Source organism: Falco rusticolus, chromosome 13 (genome assembly GCF_015220075.1).
Source record: "Falco rusticolus isolate bFalRus1 chromosome 13, bFalRus1.pri, whole genome shotgun sequence".
Classification (NCBI taxonomy): Eukaryota; Metazoa; Chordata; class Aves; order Falconiformes; family Falconidae; genus Falco; species Falco rusticolus.
In genome coordinates, this window is record NC_051199.1 from 11,851,925 (window position 1) to 11,871,833 (window position 19,909).

Here is a 19,909-nt window from a genome sequence, read left to right on the forward strand (position 1 = left end):
AGAGATGGACACCTACCCACTACAACCTCCTGTCATGTAGTTATAGAGAGCAATAAGGTCTCCCCTAAGCCTCCAGCCTCCCTTTCTCCAGTCTAAGCAGCCCCAGTTCCCTCAGCTGTTCCTCACAAGGCTGGGGCTCCAGGCGTTTCACCAGCTTTGCTGCCCTTCTCTGGACATGCTCCAGCACCTTAATGTCTGTCTTGTAGTGAGGGGCCCAGAACTGAGCACAGTATTCAAGGTGCGGCCTCACCGGTGCTGAGTACAGGGGGATGATCACTGCCCTGGTCCTGCTGGCCACACTGTTTTGGATACAAGCCAGGATGCTCTTGGGCCTCCTGGGGCACACTGCTGGCTCATGCCCAGCCAGCTGTCGACCAGCACCCCCAGGCCCTTTCCCACCAGGCAGTTTCCAGCTGCTGTGCCCCAGCCTGTAGCGTTGCATGGGGCTGTTGTGACCCAGGTGCAGGACCCAGTATTTCTTGTTGAACCTCATACAACTGGCCTTGGCTCATCAATCCAGCCCATCTTGATCCCTCTGCAGAGCCTTCCTACCCTCAAGCTGATCAACATTCCTGGCCAACTTGGTGTTGTCTGCAAACTTAGTGCAGGTGCACTCAATCCCCTCATCCAGATCATTGATAAAGATATTAAACAGAACTGGCCCCAGTACTGAGCCCTGGGGAACACCACTTGTGACCGGCCGCCAGCTGGATGCGACTCCATTCACCACCACTTTCTGGGCTGGCTACCCAGCAAACAGTGTGCTCCATCCAAGCCATGAGCAGCCAGTTTCTCCAGGAGAATGCTGTGGCAAATGGTGCCAAAGGCTTTATTAGAGTCGAGGCAGACAACATATCCACAGCCCTACCCTCACTCACTGGGCAGGTCACCTTGTCATAGCAGGAGATCAGGTTAGTCAAGCAGGACCGGCCTGTCATAAACCCGTGTGACTGGGCCTGACCCCTGGCTGTCCTGCACGTGCCGTGCGATCGCACTCAGGATGATCTGCTCCATGGTCTTCCCTGGCACCCAGGTCTGGCTGACAGGCCTGTCGTTCCCCGGATCCTCCTTCCTGCCCCTCTTGTGCACAGGCATCACATTGTCAAAGCTCCTGTCTTCTGGGGCCTCCCCGGTTAGCCGGGACTGCTGATAAATGACCCAAAGGGCTCGGTGAGCTCTTCCCCCAGCTCCCTCAGTACCCTCGGGTGGATCCCGCCTGGCCCCACAGACCTGTGTAAGTCTGAGTGGTGTAGCAGGTCGCTGACCGTTCCCCCTTGCGTTATGGGGGCTTCACTCTGCTCCCCATCCCTGACTGCTAGCTCAGGGGGCTGGGAACCCAGACAACAACTGGTGTTACTGGTAAAGACTGAGGCAAAGGAGCCATGAAGTACCTCAGCCATTAACCGCAGAATCTGTCACTGTTCCCCACCGCATACAGTAAAGGATGGAGGTTCTTCTTAGCCCTCCTTTTGTTGCTAATGTAGATATACTTATTATATTATAATGTGTATATATCATAATTCCTATCATAATTCCATAACCATATGTATAAGTATAATATAAATGTATAATGGTATAGAAACATTTTTTATTGTTTTTCATGCCAGTAGCCAGGTTAAGTTCTAGCTGGGCTTTGGCTCTTCTAATTTTCTCCCTGCATAATCTCACAACACCCTTGCAGTCATCCTGAGTTGCCTGCCACTTCTTCCAAAAGTCATAAACTCTCTTTTTTTATCCTGAGTTCTAGCCAAAGCTCTCTGTTCAGCCAGGCCAGTGGTCTTCCCCACTGGCTCATCTTTTAGCACATGGGGATGGCCTACTCCTGCACCTTCAGTATTTCCTTCTTGAAGAATGTCCAGCCTTCCTGGACTCCTTGGCCTTTCAGGACTGCCTCCCAGGGGACTCCGTGAACTAGTCTCCTAAACACACCAAAGCCTGCCCTCCAGAAGTCCAAGGCAGCAGTTCTGCTGACCCCCCTCCTTACTTCTGTGAGAATCGAATGCTCATCAGCATACAATCACAGGCTGCACTAGTAAAGAAGATAGTTTGGATATAATAAAAAGTATAGAGTTCTTATTATAGCATCTTATAACAACAATCTATTACAGGCAGTCAGGAAGTAATACATGGAAATATGTTATTTTTATAAAGCAGCTAAAGCACCAGGATGCACCAAGATGCATCAAACTATTTCTATCCCTTGTTTTTTATCGTAAGAGAAAGAGCAAAGGATGCTACTGTTACTGCCTCTACCCTGCTGCAGGGTGTTATTCTCAAAGCTGGAAAGGGAGGAGGGTGCAAAGTACTTCCCAGCCTTAACAGCAGTAGAAATTGCTCCCTCTACAAGAGAAGTTATAGATGGGGTGGTTTGCAGGATGTTTGACATACCTGTTTGTCCTGGGAAACCAGGTGGTCCTCTATTGCCTGGAAGTCCTGGAAGTCCTCTGGAGCCTGGATGACCTGGGGGACCTCGTGAGCCAGGAGCACCTTTGAGACCTTTGATTCCAGGTGGCCCAGCTAGGCCCCTGTCTCCTCTCTGACCTTTAAAGCCTGGTAAACCTGAGAAAAAGAACCTTAATCTATGTATGTAAATGCAAGAAAAGGATTCAGCAATTATATCTAAAAAGTATAAAATGATAGATTTTGGTATAAATTTGAGTATCATGAAACATGGCAAAATAACTTGAAAACTTTGCTACCACGCTGGATCTAATCTTGATTATCTAGGGTCTGCCTAGATTTTTCACCTGGAATGTTTCCTTTCTGGTATTTCTTTGGTGAGGCACATATCAGTAGAAGTGCCCTGTGAAAAAATCCCTACTAATTCATAAATACCTTTGATATATGTGGCTCCTATCTCTCCCTAAATAACCTTTCCATTTAAGAATAAGGAAGATAAAAGTATCACAGTAATTGCAGGAGCACAGTTAAGTTACCCAGGACAACAGAATAAGAGAACTCTTCCCTTTGTTATTGACAGTGAACACACTGTGATTTGGCCAGTTAAGGAACACTATGGGAAGGGAATGAAACTTGGGAAACCTCTGACATGCATTCATTAAGTTTAAGAAAATGTGCAAAACATAATGTACACCCTCCCTAATGAGCAGCCCCTATGGAAACATGTCCTTCCAGCCACAAAAGTCATGTGATTAAATCTGCTAGAAAAGATGCACAAAGCTTAGAGCTGTGAGGCAACCTGATGGATGTTGTGTACCTTGAGGTCCTGGCAGGCCTGTGATACCTCTGAATCCTGGTGGCCCTGGTAAGCTTGTGTCACATGGTGGACCAGGGAAGCCTGGACAGCCTGGTGCTCCTACATCACCTTCTGGGCCTCTAAAACCTTTGGCACCTGGAAATCCCGGGGTTCCAGGTTGTCCTGGAAACAAAACACATTGTAAAATGTTTTACTTCCATTACTCACAATCCCTTAGAGTTCCTAACTGTAATTTTGAAATTTACATGTTCAGTTATTGTAATATCTTATCTTCTAGTTTTTGCATAGATTATGAAAACTGATGCTTTTCTGGAATTTATAACTGGCTGTTGTGGGCAGATTCTTTAGGGAACAAATAAGAATTCAACTCTTGCCTATGCACAAGGGTGACTGCATGGCACAAAAAGCTAGTTTCTGATGTGTAGGAGCAGAATGGAAGGAGCTCCCTGGCCTGCACCAGCTACACAGCACTGGGGTCAGTTCTATAGGTGTTCCCTGACCAGAAGCGGGGGTGTGTCTGCTTAGGGCCAGGCAAAAGGAACATCTATAAAAGGAAACAGTAATATCTGCTATGAAGTGGGAAGGAAGTGGCACTGTGAAGACATCTGCTGCAATCAGCAAAACTTCCCTGCAGAAATGAGGAGTGTAGTGCACAAGATATTGAGGATTATGTTGTGTAACTCAAGGCAAAGAAATTCACTCCGCTCTCCCCGAGTGTTCTCCCACCTTTTGCCAGTCTTTTCAGATTTGAGTAAGCAACCTGAGGCAGGGACTATCTGTGTGACACAGCAGGAGGCTCTAAGCACAGATGGCCACTAGCAACAAGTAACAGGAATAAGAATGAGAAGCTGGACTGTTACTCCAGGGACTGGGTAAAGGCATCTTCCCTTCCTGCAGCACAGATCTCCCCAGTGGCTGATCAACATTAACTGTAAAAATGTAATTGTAAAAATAGGCTCACAGTTACCGTTGTGGATCCAGGTAAAGAGTAAGTTTTATCTGAATCAGGACTGACTCTGCTCAGATTTTCTCCTTCGAACACATGAAAATGCTTCATAAAAACTGGCTCATACCTTGAAACCCAGGAACGCCTGGATCACCCCTTGCTCCTTGTTCACCAGGGGGTCCTGGCAGTCCCCTGTTGCCTGGGATTCCTGGAGGACCGTATGTAGTATCACCTGGAACACCTTTCTGACCATCTATGCCAGGTGGACCTGGAGGGCCTTTTTTACCATCAACTGTAGATCCTCTTTCACCTTCATCACCAGGATCACCAGCTGTGCCTCGAAAGCCTGTTAATATGTTTTTAAAATTCAAATGGGGCATAATTCAGAAGTTCTGCAACGCCCCCCCCCCCCCCCCCAACCCCTGTGGAATATTATAATATAAATTTAACCAGAATTAAATTATCACTTTGCAAACAAAAATTATATCATACATTAAATTTCAGGTTTCTCATTTTCAGCTAATGATGTGTGAGGATTGAAGGAGGTACTTATTCCTGTGGGAAATGACAGTGGTTTTCTTTGGAGCATGTCTTTGTGTACTGTCACACTTGTCCAGTTCAATCCCTTTGCTAAAATGATACTAATTATTCTCAGTTTTCAGAAACTATTTCTTCTCTGGACTTAGGTTATTACAGCACCTGTAATGCTGGAGGAAAGGGAAATTGGTAAGGATTCCTCTTCTAGTAGCTTTTGTTGAAATGTGCTTCCTACTCTAATCTACCATGGTAACTACCTTACCCTGCAGGTATGCATTATACTTTGACCAGCAGGTCTCCTGGATTAAGAAAAGCACAATTCACCTTCTGGCCCAGGGATTCCTGCTCCCGGCCTGCCTCTATAGCCTTTTGGCCCATCAAAGCCATTTAGTCCAGGATGACCGGGGAGTCCTTTTAAACCCTTTGGTCCTGGGAACAGAAATAAAATATGTAAAAAACCCGAAACAGACAAAAGACAGAGCTCTAAAATGTGTGATCTAAGGGAACAGTATTGCTTCTTTATCCCATACAAATTCATGTACTTTGAAGACAAATGGATTTCATCTGCTTTGAACATTTTGGGCAAGAGCCACCACCCAAGTCACAACCAAATGCATGGCTGCTGGTTTTCTAAATGGACCTGTTCCCTAATCCATAAACAGCAGATGGCAAATCACCAGGGTAAATTAGAGGAAAAAAATTAAAATCTCCTATAACATTTTAACGTTATAGGACATCAACAATATTCACCTAGTGAGTGACAGATGTCAACTCATTCTTACATTCTTCTGTGCTATGTGCTGCTTCTGGAATGGTGCAGATGAGCTCAATACACTAATCCCTGTTCTTTCATGTCTGTACAAATTTTAGTTACCTCCCACAGTACTGATGTCAGGGACTGTGTAATACCATATTAAACAGCTTGAAAAACCAGTATCTCCATTGGTTCTTATCAGGATTTTCTGGGGTGTTTCAAATGTGTTGGAGGTGATCACAAGCAACATCTTGCTAGTTCCTGGATAAGTTATTAGAATTTAAATTAAATTGAAGAAGCTGAAGTAATGGTAATAAGTATTCAGGCGCCTGGGCTCAATTGCATCTTGCCATGAGCAATATAGTTTTAGAATTACAGTCTTGCAGTGTATCTTTGCCTCAGACACCTTTTTTTCCCCAGTATCCAGATGTACATGTTCTAGGTCTTATCCAGCTCCAGCCACCTCTATGTTTTACAGACTCTCTCATGTATTTTAATTGAGGCAGGACAGAGTTTCAAGCTACCTTCAATGAATAATTTCTACGGAGGCAGCCTGCACACCTTTTGATCATCCAAACTCCAGCTTTCTGACCTTTGATTCTGTTACGTGAGTATATTGCTGCATATTTGCAGTTTTACATTTTGAGACATGTATCTGTTGAAAAACTAGATTAGTGCATCTTTTTAGGATTCTTATTTTAATTAGTATTATAATATATATAATTTTAATTATTTTAATCCTTTTTTTAATTAGCAACTTAAAATTCCATTTCAATTAAAACCAAAAATTATCCCATCTGCAAACATACCTTGAACTCCTTTAAAACCCGGGGGACCAGGATTTCCAGGGTATGGTATAATGCGTACAGTCTCACCTGAAGCAAGAGGGAGAAAGAAACTGGCCTATTTGATTTTAGAATAAATGGAGTCCCAGCATTTACTGTAACCCTTCTGTGGAACTAACTAACTAGGTGTGCAAAGGTAAAGAGAAAGGACTGTTTATGCACATTGTTAGTTCTATATTACTTGAAGGTTTGAACAATCTTAAAATATATTTTTCTTGACACTTATTTTGCATACAATATTGGTAATGATTTAAACGTAATACAGTTGTAGTCTTCAAAGACAAACGTTTTTTTTACTTGTTGAAGAAATTTGTCTTTACAATAACCTCTGTAAGAAAGAGTATTTTCTTCTCAATTCTATATACATTTCTTGTTCCTAGATAATTGCAATCAGTGTAGATTTTTTTCATTTTGGTAGGGATTTTTTATAACCAAAAAATGGACCAAGCTTTAAGTAAGAGTTGTATTATTCCACTCCTTCAGCAAAAAAGCATTTCCTTGCAAATCCTTACAATCAGGAATAGTTCTCACTCCAGAAAATAATTCTTCTGATAGCATGTAAGTGGCACTTTGCAGGTTTAAGGCCCGTAGCAATTCGTATTCTCACTACTGTCTGCTGCTAAATGCTGACAGTATTGTACCTTTCAGTGGCCATATTTCACATAACCACTGAGCCTGCCAAAATCAATTTTCAGTATAAATGAATAATACTGTATATAATACATATATAAAACTGTAATGAATGCTACCAAACATGTATCTTGTTATTTGGTTGTTAATGTAAACATTCAAATTACCTTTCTGGCCCTTTGGACCAGGTGGCCCAATGTTACCAGTATCACCAAAGTCTCCAGGGCTACCTCTGACTCCGGGAGGGCCGGGAAACCCCAAACCAGGCAATCCCATCTGTCCTCTTATCCCAGGAAGCCCTGGGACCCCAGGGAATCCTTTATCACCTGGCAATGGTACTCCAGAATCACCCTAAAAGAAAAAAAAATGTTGATAAGAAATAGGAAGACCTAATTTCTTTCCTCTTTTTGATTATTAAAAGCCGTGTTAGAGAATCATCTGGAGAAACCACTCTTCCACAATTGAGTGATTACATGAAATATATTTGTAGTTTTAAATATTCAAAGGCAATAGGAACAAAGGGTAGAGTTTTGTGGGGTTTTTTTCTTCCTCATCTCAGAATAGCACACAGTATAAGCAGAAATTATATTCAGGAAGACCAAAATAAACTAATACTTCCAAGGAAATAATTTTTTAATTGATAAAAGCTATGATTATTTATCTAGGCTAACATAAAGTGATAAAAGCTATTAATCTGCTAGGAATTTGGAATAAAACGGTACTCTTCATTAAGTAGCTAGCCCTTTCATAAGATACGATGTTACCTGAAATGGAAAAAAATTCTGAGAAAGTTAAACATACCTCAGCTCCTTTTTCCCCAGGCAATCCTAGTTCCCCATCTCTGCCATCATTACCTCTTTGGCCTGGAAATCCTGGAACACCAGTAGGACCTCTTTCACCTTTTATTCCTTAAAACAATTTGGAAAAAAATGAAGTGTAATATTTGGGGGGGTTTATTTCTGCTCAGGTAAATGCTGGGTAACTATTCATCATCTGTGTATGATAATTTCCACTTCTTGAATTCCCATTTCCATAATGAGGTATTTTAGACTTGGGAAGGCAGCATGTTGTTGGATACCTCATGGAACAACTTGGTCTCTCTGTAAAAGACATGCTTACAGGCACCACAAGAATGTGGCTTTTGTTCATGCTATATACAGAGTGAAAATATTTTGCTATTGAAATCAGCCAGAGTTTCATTCTTGGTTTCTGTGAAATCAGGACATAGCAATGCCAAATGATGCAGAATGATTGCATCAATATTCCCAAAAAGTGGTTTTTTTCTTTTTTTACCCCTAGATTTCTCTTGCACTGATATTTATGAAAATATAATTTTTGCATACAGGACAATAAAACTATTCTAACCCAAAGATTCATTTTGCTGTGTCAAGAGATCCTTTGCAAATAAACAGCAAATGTTTTGCCTTGCTTCAACATCTGAAAACAGACACAGGCATCCAAAGCAACTTTTCACAAACAGTAAGATGGACGATCTTTTGTCTGAATAATTAGTTTAGCATTTCTAACTAAGCTTTGCCATCAGATTGCTGTAATTTGTTCTGTTTCTTTTGCTTTTGCAAATCATAACCATAACTGTGGAGAGGGTTTGAGCTATTTAATTACAAGAATTTCAGTTGTGCAAATGGTAGCCTATTGTTTCTCTTCAATGCCTAGTCAAGAGTAATTTTCAGAAACAGAGGCAAGAATCTGAATAGCAACTGAGACTGAGTTTTTCCCAAGAAGGATATTGGTAGTTTAAGTTGAGATAGCAACTGGGATACTGGCATCTGACACTTCAGGAGTGGTTTCTATATGATAATATTTCTTCATGCTTTCACAATAATTGTATCCTGCTTAGTCTTTGCTATGCAGATCTCTGTAAGACCCTGATTATCAATCACATGACATGAAAAGTCAATTATTAGCATTAATATCAAGCTGTTAAAACTGTTTTATGGCTCAACTATAGAGTAAAAACCACGCAACACTGTTGATCTTGTATTTAGCAAGATGCACAAGATGGTACCAAGAAAGCAGTTTGGATACACATGACCTCTAGGCTTCAGTAACTTTCTAAACTAATGACTTTATTACAGAATAGATGAACACGGTTTTCTCACACTATTGCTCAGGCATTGTATAGGAAACAAAAAGGCTAATGATAAAATCTGTGGGTTTACCTTTTATTCTAACTCTTCCTGGATCACCCTTCTCTCCTTTTTCACCATGTTGTCCAGCAGAACCAGGTGGCCCCTTACCATTGGGAAAAAAAAAAAAAAAATATTAAAAATTGTCAGTTATCTCCAGCAAGGAATCAACGTGGGAACTGAGGTGAAAAATAAATACTTCTCTTGCTCTTTCATTGTTTCCCAAAACCACAGCAATTAAAGTAAAATGCCAAAAGAAACACTTATCTCTTTTGATGTCTATAAAGAAATGTGTGAATGGCATCTGGCCTTTTCAGCTTGACTTTGCCAAACGCACAGATACACAACTATAAGAAACTGGGTCTATGGCCATATACAACTGTGGCTGTAAATGCAAGAATATTAAGATGCAAATGATTCACAAACACTTTCCCCTGCAGAGTTCAACCCAGAATGCACCGAGGCTACACAGGAAGGGAACCTCTGGAGCACGGCGACTGCTGTGTAAAGCCGTCCTCCCAGAACTGAGTACAGCAGTAGGTAAGTGATGGTTTTTTCTGAGTGAAAGCCTGCAAAGGTGTGAATAAAAAAATTCATCTGCCTGTAGTTAGGTACCTGGCATTGTCAGAAGAATCTATGACTTGACAGGTTTAGAGGGGAGAAAAAGTACTTTTCTATATTTTTATGCTGATTTGTGCTGTCAGTTCTCCAAGCAGAGTGCAGTTTGCGTATCATTGCTGAGGGTCTGATCTTGCAATAGTATGTGTGGGTAAATATATTTTACCATGTGACATGTACGCAGAAGTAAAAGGCCACTAAGGTTGGAAAACTGGGGTATTATTCAACTAGTTTCCTCTGCTGTTCAAACTCTTCCACTAAGAAATAGGTAGAGAAAACAGAATTTATAAAGTGATTGTAAATCGCGACAGTTGTAAAACAGGAAGAAGACTTCTGAAAAATGTGGTGTATCTGACACTAGCAGTGACTATTTGTTAAAACGTCTAGATCTTCAAGTTAGCAGTGACAAGTTTGGAAAGTGAAATGAGATATTTGGCAAGAAAAGAGAGCAGAAAAATGGAAAAAGTATATATATGTAGGAAATCCATTAGACCAAAGCACTTCTGTATCAAAGTGGCTTATTTATTTCCAAACTGATTACTTTGTCCTTGTTTCTCACCTAAGTAACCCAAGAACACCAAAGTATTCAGGACAAGGCTTCAAGCTTTACTTAAGAGCCACAAGGGCTAAAATACACTTTCAAAAGTAACAAAAGATTGAAATTTCTCTTAATCCACTCAGGTAATAGGATTTTAAGAAAAGAAAAATAAAAATAAATGCAAAGCTTGCAATGAAACCATTAGAACTAGAATGACAGAGCCCCTCTATCTCCTTCCTTCAGTGTCACAATGGTTTTGTTTTGTATTTTTTCTTTTGAAAGACAACGTTCTGGAAATGTTTAAGCAATTCCATGTGTGAAAAAGAGTTCTGCTATTAAAACAAAACAAAACCTCAAAAAAAGAAACACACACACACCCCCCCCATAATGGAACAGTCATAAATCTAAGTGTATCTATTTATATTTTCAAAGAAATTGCTCTCACACACAAGAAAGTATGTTACAAAACCCCTCTATTGGCATGGTTTTGGCATGCAGCATCCTGGATGCACAGTCCACATGCCAGACCAAAACAAGTGGAACAAAATCACAGCAAGTCCAATAAATCATCTTATAATGTATTCCTAAAGCCGTTAGATTAATTGGTGTTTTGATTATTGCTCACTGTGGGGAATAAGATAAACTATATGAAGCGCATTAAAGAAAATAAGTCAGTTTCCAAAAGTAATAGCTAGTTTCACTGAGTTAGGCAACAAGCATCACCCAGTAAATTACTGACGCAGGAAACATATAGGTCTTGAGCTCAAATTCATTTTGTTTGTTAGTCCTCCTGACAGCCAATATTGAAGTAGAAATACACATCTGACCTAAAGGTATCTTTTAAATATTTCTTAATTATTTTCTCCCCTCCACCTTGCCATGAAAAATCTTTATATGGGTTTTCCATGAGAAACTGGATGTCTGATTTGTTAACACTGGAATTAATTGGTCTTAGGAAAAAATGAACATGGTATGTTGATGTCAAATGATTCTAGTACTCAGAATCTTTACTAACAAAAAGTTCATTCAGTTACTGTTCTTCAGGAACTTGAAACGAAATTGTTACACTACACTGCAAGGGAAGCTAATTGAGCAAATGAAAAGTCTTTATTTTCATGGTTATAGTAATTTTTCTTTCTATGAACTATTAAATCAAGGGCAAAATTTTTATTCCGTTTCAGCTTTACTGCTAATATGTATGTCATAGAGAAAGGAGGCATTGTCTATAGCGGTGATCCTTGTGGAGAACAAACTGGCTGAGTAGTGACTGAAAATGGGAGATTTTTAAAGTTATATGTAACAGCAAAGGGATAATCGCTAACAAATAGCAATGCCTTTCAGTCTGTGGGAGTGAAAGACTCCATATTATGTTCAGACTGCCTCATAAAATAAATTAAGTGTATCAAATAAATTAAGCTTTTCAAATAATTTCTAAAAAATTAGTAAAAAAAAATATAAATTACTTGAAATGCCTGAATAAAATCAAGGGTTCCTTTTTCTTCAGACCCTGTCCCACCCCATGTGGATGTTGACATAAAATCCACCTTGATCTGCCAGCATCATGCAATTCTTTGCCTTGATAAGGTTTTGCTGGTAATGCTTTCCTTTGAAATAACTGAAAAATCATTTGCAGTGGAACAATTTGTGCATCTACAATGTTTTCAAGAAAAACAATGGGTATTCAAAACTAAAAGAAAAACAAGTCAAAACAAAACAAGATGAACATTCACCAGCTTTCCTAAGCCTCCTGACCACCCCAGAAACACAGCATGGGATTCTGTCCCTCACTGTAAAACTTTGCCCACTGCCACAAGCGAAATCAGATAGAAGCTAATAAAATGCATCCTCCAACAAACCTGTAATAAGAAAATGTAGATAAAACTTTCAGATAGTTTTCCAGGGCAGTTCCTCCACAACTCTGCTTAAATGCCTCCTGTGGTAACTTGATGTTATTTATTTACTGAAGCTTATGAAAATTACTCACAGGGAGCCCTGGTGATCCCATTGCACCAGATAAGCCTGGGTCGCCCTTTTCTCCGTGCCTTCCAGGGTATCCCATTTGTCCTTTCTTTCCTTGAGCACCTGGAGGTCCTTGCATACCACGGGGACCAGGAGGACCAGCACTACATGAGCAGAGGCCTTGATTTCCTAGTGAATGTGTCAAAATTACATTGAAACAGTTGCAAAATTAAGACGAAAAAAGTAACACTGCCCTTTTTTTATTGTGTGAGTAGCACCCAGACCATTTTATCTCGTTAGGGCCTTCAAAGGAGTGAAGCCTATCAGTCTCTCTTTGCAGTGCTCAATAACTGCTGCACCGACAGGGCTCCACTGACTTAGAAGCCCCAATGCCAACAGGTGACTGAACTCCACACTTTGATGGGCCTTATCCTCCAACTTACCATAAACTTCTTGCAAATGTAGGTTGATATATCTAGCATAAGTCTCATATGCAAATTACTGCTGTCCAGGCATACTTACCCTTTTCTCCTTTTTCACCTTTTCTTCCAGGAAGTCCTATCTGACCTTTCGCTCCAGGTTCTCCAGGGATCCCTCTGTCAGTACAGATTACACCTTTGAAAAAAACAAATTGTACAGCTAGTATTCATCAGGTTGACTCTTTCCACAGCTCAGGTCACGTGGTCTCCTCTCCCTTATCTTGTTATCGTCATGTGAAAGGCTAAGGATCTTATGAAATGCTTTACAAGTCCTTACTTACAGATCATACTACAAGAGTCAGTATGGCTAGAGTTGTTGACACTGCTTTTCCATTGCCGCTGCTTCTTTCTTTTTCCAGTGTAGAACTTTACAAGTCTTGTTTCTTTACTAAATGATGCTGACTTGGGTTTGCTGTGTTTTTAACTTCAGGTGATACGTTTTTAGGGACGTTTTCATATATGTTACTTTGTGGGTTTAAATCAGCCAGAAAACTGAAAATCTTGAAATCTCACTGATTGACAACTAATAGGAAAAACAAGTTTTCCACATCACATCTAAAGTTTGATATATCTGTCAAAATGCACTTTTCACCTCTGTTTTTTGTAGGACCAAGCAAAGCAATGGATCTATTAATACACAGAATGATATTCTCGCCATATAAATTGCTGCTGAACCTACTGGGTGGTCCAGGTAAGCCTTGTCTTCCTGGCTGTCCTGGTAGGCCTGGTGGTCCAGGAAGTCCAGGTCTTCCTGGGATTGATTCACCTGTTCCAGGGAAACCAGGGTCACCTTGAAAACCTTGAAGTCCTGGTGCCCCGCGTACTCCCGGCAGGCCAGGCAGACCTATAAAAATAAATAATGGTATATGCCCCATACAGCTTCATTGTAAGGATTACTATGGGGTATCATGGGGGAAATTACAGAATTCAGAACCGTCCTAAAGAAGAGCTTCTATATAACAAAGACTTAAATCTAAATCTTTTTTTAGGATGCCCAGGAAAAGAGGTTCCTGCTTTAGGCTTTCAAATGCTTCTTTTCCTCTTTCCCATTATCTATTTTCCAGACATCCCAGTTATTCTCGTTCCTTATACAGAGCAAAGTCATCCTCATCACCTTCCTTTATATCTTTTCAAGATGGAAAATAAAATTTTTGAGCACAGCACTTCAGATACAGACATACCATGAATTTACAGCGTGTGGTAGCATTCTGCTTTGTCTTCTGTTCCTTTTCTAGTAATTTCTAATGTTCTGTTTGGATAATTTTGGTTCTTTTTTGTCCACTAAGTGCTGAGCTAATACTTTTACTGAACTCTCTGTAGAGCTCAAATCCTTACTGTTGGTGACTTGCATCAACCAAGAACAAAGAACAGTTTTCTTTTAGCTACTTTCTCTCCTACTGGTATATAATTCACATTTTATCCCCTATTCTCTTACTTGTTCCATCTTCTCCTGGTCTTCCTAGCTGGCCTGCAGGACCTATGGGCCCGACTGCTCCCATATCACCAGCAGGACCTGGAAATCCAGGATCTCCTTGTGGACCTACACAGAATTATAAAAACATGTGAACTGAACATCTTATGCAATTGACAGTTTAAAACTAAATTAAACGGTAACCAAAATTATAATTAGGGAACTACACAGAAGTAAAATAAAGTAACTTCTTCTGTCTTTATGAAACATTTTAAAGTATGTGTAACAATTTAATTTTAAGGTGTGAGGATTTGGTTACTTTTCTATGGATTCCTGCCCTCGTCAACACTCTGTAATAGTGTCTTTGTGCTACGTTTCAGAATGCCCAGATAAGTTTGCCTGAAATAAATACATACAGCATTTAAAATAAATGTGCATGTTGCGTTATGCACATTTGGCAGTGCATTTCAGGATCATCCTAGTTGAACTTATCCAAATTTTAAAAATGTATTTTCAAAATTGCTATAATCAATAAATTTAAAAATTGAAATTACATAGTAATAAAGAAAAAAAACCCCAAAACTGAATAAGATATAAAGGCCTTCATTAACTGGAAAAACAAGATACTGGTAGTATTTCTGTTCTCGAACAATTCTGCTAAAGGCCTCTTTCTCTGAAGAATGTATCCACTCACACACCATGCACATGACTAACTTTAAATGTTACTTGCGATATTAAGCATGGGGTTAAGTTTTCCACTGTATGGGCTGGAAACACACAGAAGCCAATGGAAAACAAATTTAATTGATTTTTGGATGAGGCCCCTATCTAATGTGGAGGTTCTGCTGAACTGGGGTTGTATTGTAACTTCTGTGTTCACAATTGGCATTTGCTACACTAAAAATACAATTCATGGTAAGTTCTCTGTTAAAATGTTCTTACAATAGGTTCCTCAAGTGTGAGATGCTGAAGCAAATCCCTTTCAGGCAGCAGGCTTGGCTATTCCCCACTGCCTCCTGCTATGAAGTAAGAACTTCCACACACCTTTTCACCGATTTGATGATAAAGATGGGGATAAAGGGAGCTCAGACATGGAAACCCAGCCTGAGGTTTAGGTAGGTAGATCATAAGATTGACAGGTATTCTGTTGAGAGTACTAGTTCCAGGATTTCACCCCTGCTATGCAATAGAAAGCTTAATTACAGCCTAAAATCTATGTGTTGTGGCAGTTCTGAAAACAGGAATTCAAAATCACAATGGGAAGGCCAGTTTCCTTATTTGCCATCTGTTATCTAACATGGGCTTATTTTTCATAGCTTTTTATTAAATATGCTTTGGTCCAATAACTAGGGATAGTCCTGCAGATCTAGCTGTGACTATATGCATAAAGATCTTTCAAGCAAACATTTAATCTGAAACTTGTATGCTTACGATAGTTCCAGTAAGATCAGTGAGGCACAAACACACACATAATGTGGCCACTAAGAAGATAACGTTTTAGGATCCTGTCCCCTGAATCCCTAGTGATCCCTTTCAAACACCTTAAAAAACAGGTCCTACGCACTTTATACAGAAGAAATTAAAACTAGCGATAACCTTTTATAGGAAACAGCGGAATTCCAACAGCTCCAGGAGGACCTGGGGGTCCTTTTTCTCCTGGATCCCCCTGTAAGAGTCCAACAATAAATTTTACTGATAGATACAAATATGCGGTGTGGTTGCATGTAACTAAAAATTTCAACAATGGTCAGGTATGTAAGAATGTGACACATGTCACCCGGGAAACTCAATTTGACACTTTATAACATTTAAAACCAGGTAAAAAGATTTAAAATAATAATTACCTTTCAGGATACCAGTGACTAAACAGTAATATACCTATCGTACATATCTATTTGACTCTTCAGAACTTGTGACTGCTGTACTTGATTTCATTTATTTAGTGTAAAGGGGAATCAATTACAGTAAATCACTACCCATTTAACTGAGACATTTTAAAAACCAAGCTGTAATTATTTGCCTTAAAATTCTATGCCAGAATTTGGAAATTACTTCTATGACGACAGATAAGCATTAAGGAAAGAGGTTTCACAGTCTGACACACAATATCAATGCTAAGAGGTACTCAAAGCTCTTACAAGAAGTGCAAAACATCTGCATCTGGGAAACATAAAAGTGCCTACTAATGGCAAGGAAAATCACTTCTGCTTGGAGGATTTCTAAATTAGCTTGGATTTTGATATTTAGAATTGCAAGTGAAGTGGACTTTAGGGAAGTCTTTTATGTGGCAAATTGTATTAAACTTCTTGCTTTGTAGATTAGGAATCAACCCTTCTCTCTGCAGCAAACGGAGAAAACAAGAATGTGAATGTGGGAACTGCGTAGTAAGGTTGCATTCCTGGGACTGGAGCTCAGGGCATTTCAGGACACAGATAAGGAGAACTGGGACTGCAAAACTGGACACCTGTTCTTACACAAGTGAAACAAGGAGTCCATGTCTTTTTCTGGTTGTTTGTTGTTTTTTTTTTTTCTTCTTTTTTAATTGCTATCTCTACAATATTTAAATAGCTCTGGAGTGGTCACTGACTGCTGTCCTCTGGACCTTTGACCTTTTTGCTGGCCTTTTTCCTTTGACTGTATCTTGCAGAATGAAATAACATCCTTGTGTCATCTTTGCCTATTTTAAACAGGAATGTAAATTTGTCTTCCTTAATGATGTAGAAGAGTCTTCTGTGTGGCAGGAGAGAAAAAATAAACCTAGAGTTTTTCCTCCTCTGATAAACTTACAAAGTATTTTGAGATTTAATATTAATTTAATGATTATAAAACTATCTATCAAAGATTTGTACAGTAGATGGATATGGCCAAGTTTTAGTGGACTTCCATGCTGATTTTAAAGTGACACAACCAGAACGTAAGAAAACTGAAGAGTTGATGAGACAAGGTAAAAAATTTAATTTCTTGGTATCTCCTTAAGTGACAAATTCCAGTGCCAGTCTCTGACAATCTCTCTTTAGGATGTTAGGTGTATGACCCTCTCTGGATGGCAGCTTCATATTTGCTGTGTTTTCACTGTTGGTACACTCCTCCATAGTGGCATATGTGTTTGGATTATTTTATTGACTGGTAATGTTTTCTTTTCCCATAAAAAATTCGGGAGACTCGACTTGCCAACAGTTTATTTAAAAAAATAAAAATGCCAAACGTCTCAAACAGAAGCGTATCGCTACTGTATTTTGTGACCTGGAGTCTTCTTAAAATGAAAGCTTATAATCACTTATCAATTTTACTGATATCCCTATTAAGCATTAAACTGTATTTGTTCTGTAAGTTTTTATAGCTCTATATGACAGTTGTCAAGAACACTTTGCACTGCCTGTAAAGAGCATTCATTATTTTAATGAGACTCATTCCACTAGTAGCAGAGACAAATGGTCTTAAAGCAATTTCGACAGGACTCATATCCTCCTTTGTATTTTGTCTGAAGAAGGCATTTGATGTTTTTTTCATATTTATCACAGAATGTTTGAGGTTAGAAGGGACCTCTGGACATAATCTTGTTCAACCCCCCTGCTCAAGCAGGACTACCTAGAGCTGGTTGCCCCGGACCGTGTCCAGACAACTTCAGAATATCTGCAAGGACAGAGACCACTGCTGAGCAGAGGGGAAGGACCACCCCCCTCAGCCTGCTGGCGATACTTTTCCTGATGCAGCCCAGGATATCATTAGCTGCCTTTGCAGCAAGGGCATGTTGCTGTCTCATGTTCAAGATCCACAGAGCATTGCCAATGTCCAGAATTAGGGATCAAAAGGTACGCCAACAATTCCTTGGAAGTTCATTTTTTGCTTTAAAGTTAACATTTTTTTATAGATTAAATCTACTTTGAATGCAACTGGGTTTTTTCTGAGTCTCTTTCTCTTAAATCTTAATGCATCTTAGATTCTCTCTGAATGCATTTATTTCAGAGTATCTAGGTGAGGACAGTCTATTCTCAGGAGGGTTTTTAATCATATCCTTGTTCCTCCAGTTTATGTGATTTTTAGAAGATCATAAGCAACACCTGGTGAGGCCAGATGAACAGTTGATGCAGTCTAGATAGATCTGCACCTTTCAGGAATAATCAGATCTATCCAATTATTTCCCAAGCAAAACTACAGCATCTGGGCAATCATTCTAAATTATGTGTATGATTTATGTTTGTATGATTTAACCTGATTTTTTTTTAATTGTGTCTACACTAGATTTATTTTCTTTTGCTCCATGCACTAGCAGTTGTAATTTCATCTTTCCAAATCATTACTTGCAGGCATTCAAATTTCTCCCTAGCATAGTCTACTACAATTCATTCTTTTCTGCTTACTATTTGTAGTGTTAAATTATGGTTTCTTAGGCTGTGGGATAATCGAAGGAGACTGAAGAATGCACTGTTTTTTCTATTCAGTGTCTTGTCTCAAGTTTGCTAATGATGCCCCCAACTAAAACAATATGCACATTAGGTGAGTAGTTTTTGACAACAAAACACTTAAGGTTGGATTCTACTTTTAGAGAGTAATAGACTGTAATGATTTTTCTGTTTAAATAAGACATGCAATGTTTCTGTCTGATTAGTATCTGAATGATCCCGCATTGTTGTGAAGCTGATAATGGGCAAATGGGAGAAAACACAGAACATCCATGGGCAATTTCTTCCCCCTGCAAGTATGACTACATAAAAGAAATCTTGGCTGAAGAAGCTGGTCTAGCACTCTCCTGGCAGTCCCAGCTTTGAAACAAGTAAGGCTGTGTCTAAACCAGATGTTTTTATTGTACTTTTTAGTTACTCCATGTTTTTATCATTTCTCATTTGTCAACCTGCTTCTTGAAAACCTGTTTGATGCTTTTTATTTGTATGCTTTCAGCCGTGTCTTTAGTAGTATACTACTTATGGCAAGTTTGGACCAGCCACAGTTTACTTCCTTTTGTCATCACGGGTTATGCAGAGTGTGTTTCAATCTTAATCTTCAATTTGTAAGAGAGCTGATTCTTGGTCAAATCTCTTGAGTTTCATTCCTCTGATTCCACAGGTGCAACTAATCATGCTTTAAGAAAAGTTACTGGTTTATACACATTTTCCGAAAAAGATTATTTCAGAGGAAAACAGACATTTCTTGACTTGTATTTCAGAATATTTACAGAGTCGCAATTTCTGCAATATTGTTTTTGTCCTCCGTACTGTGGAAATAACTTTGCTGATGAGCTTTTCAACCTTTCTGTCTCTACTGATGATCCTGCCACCCACCTTCTTTGTTGCAGTATTTCACTTCTCCTCTTGCTCATACATTGCTGATCCTATCCCAGCGACTCCCTAGACCTTCCCCCTGGCTAGACTCGCTGCTGCTTACCTCCTTCTGAAGTAGCAACAAGAACTGGTTTTTTTTGTTCTGAATGTGCTTTAGCATTATAGATTCCACAGAAAATATAACAGTTCCCTTCATTCTGAAGTTTTTGTTGTCAGAATTACAATATGATCATCAGTTCTGCAGCCTGCAGAAAAGAATCCCATGATCTTATATCCTGAAATGTCACTAGACTGGCACCTGGATCTTCTGAAATTGTATTAAGCATCTCTTCCATGCTTTTCAGATGAATATTCTCCTCTTTTACTGCTTAGCTCCCTGGATATGACACCTACACTTCTAATATCTAACAGAAAGCAGGATGAATTGTAAAATTTAAAAATGGCTAGTGCCATCTAAATGAGCAAAAGTAGGAAATGTTTAAACAAAGCTGGTGTGAATGAGTCCAGCTTCCACTCTAGTAAGCATCTTGGAAAAGCTACTTACGTGAA

The 19,909-nt window shown here is 39.6% G+C and overlaps 1 protein-coding gene and 1 long non-coding RNA gene across 7 annotated transcripts in view; one reads left to right on the forward strand and one right to left on the reverse strand.

Annotated features, from left to right (window-relative positions):
• Nucleotides 1-19,909, reverse strand: part of COL4A4 (collagen type IV alpha 4 chain) — a 79,886-nt gene that overhangs the window by 27,259 nt on the left and 32,718 nt on the right. Inside the window, exons 18-30 of the mRNA XM_037406130.1 lie at nucleotides 15,678-15,747; nucleotides 14,106-14,210; nucleotides 13,350-13,514; nucleotides 12,714-12,806; nucleotides 12,217-12,380; nucleotides 9,110-9,182; nucleotides 7,731-7,837; nucleotides 7,097-7,280; nucleotides 6,264-6,329; nucleotides 5,025-5,129; nucleotides 4,291-4,509; nucleotides 3,218-3,379; nucleotides 2,389-2,559 (exon numbers count right to left, since the gene is read on the reverse strand). Coding sequence (XP_037262027.1) covers nucleotides 2,389-2,559; nucleotides 3,218-3,379; nucleotides 4,291-4,509; nucleotides 5,025-5,129; nucleotides 6,264-6,329; nucleotides 7,097-7,280; nucleotides 7,731-7,837; nucleotides 9,110-9,182; nucleotides 12,217-12,380; nucleotides 12,714-12,806; nucleotides 13,350-13,514; nucleotides 14,106-14,210; nucleotides 15,678-15,747 — 1,684 coding nt within the window. The remainder of the gene's footprint in view (nucleotides 1-2,388; nucleotides 2,560-3,217; nucleotides 3,380-4,290; nucleotides 4,510-5,024; nucleotides 5,130-6,263; nucleotides 6,330-7,096; nucleotides 7,281-7,730; nucleotides 7,838-9,109; nucleotides 9,183-12,216; nucleotides 12,381-12,713; nucleotides 12,807-13,349; nucleotides 13,515-14,105; nucleotides 14,211-15,677; nucleotides 15,748-19,909) is intronic.
• The window catches only part of LOC119156431, a 41,255-nt gene that overhangs the window by 14,103 nt on the left and 7,243 nt on the right, over nucleotides 1-19,909 (forward strand). For 3 of the 6 annotated variants that reach the window (XR_005107129.1, XR_005107130.1, XR_005107132.1), the window contains 6 exons: nucleotides 5,957-6,061; nucleotides 9,517-9,616; nucleotides 12,744-13,361; nucleotides 16,923-17,893; nucleotides 18,473-18,578; nucleotides 18,691-18,855. This is a non-coding gene — a long non-coding RNA (uncharacterized LOC119156431). Of the gene's footprint in view, nucleotides 1-5,956; nucleotides 6,062-9,516; nucleotides 9,617-12,743; nucleotides 13,362-16,922; nucleotides 17,894-18,451; nucleotides 18,579-18,690; nucleotides 18,856-19,909 lie in introns of all 6 variants that reach the window. The other 3 variants (XR_005107134.1, XR_005107133.1, XR_005107131.1) reach the window with 3 other exon arrangements.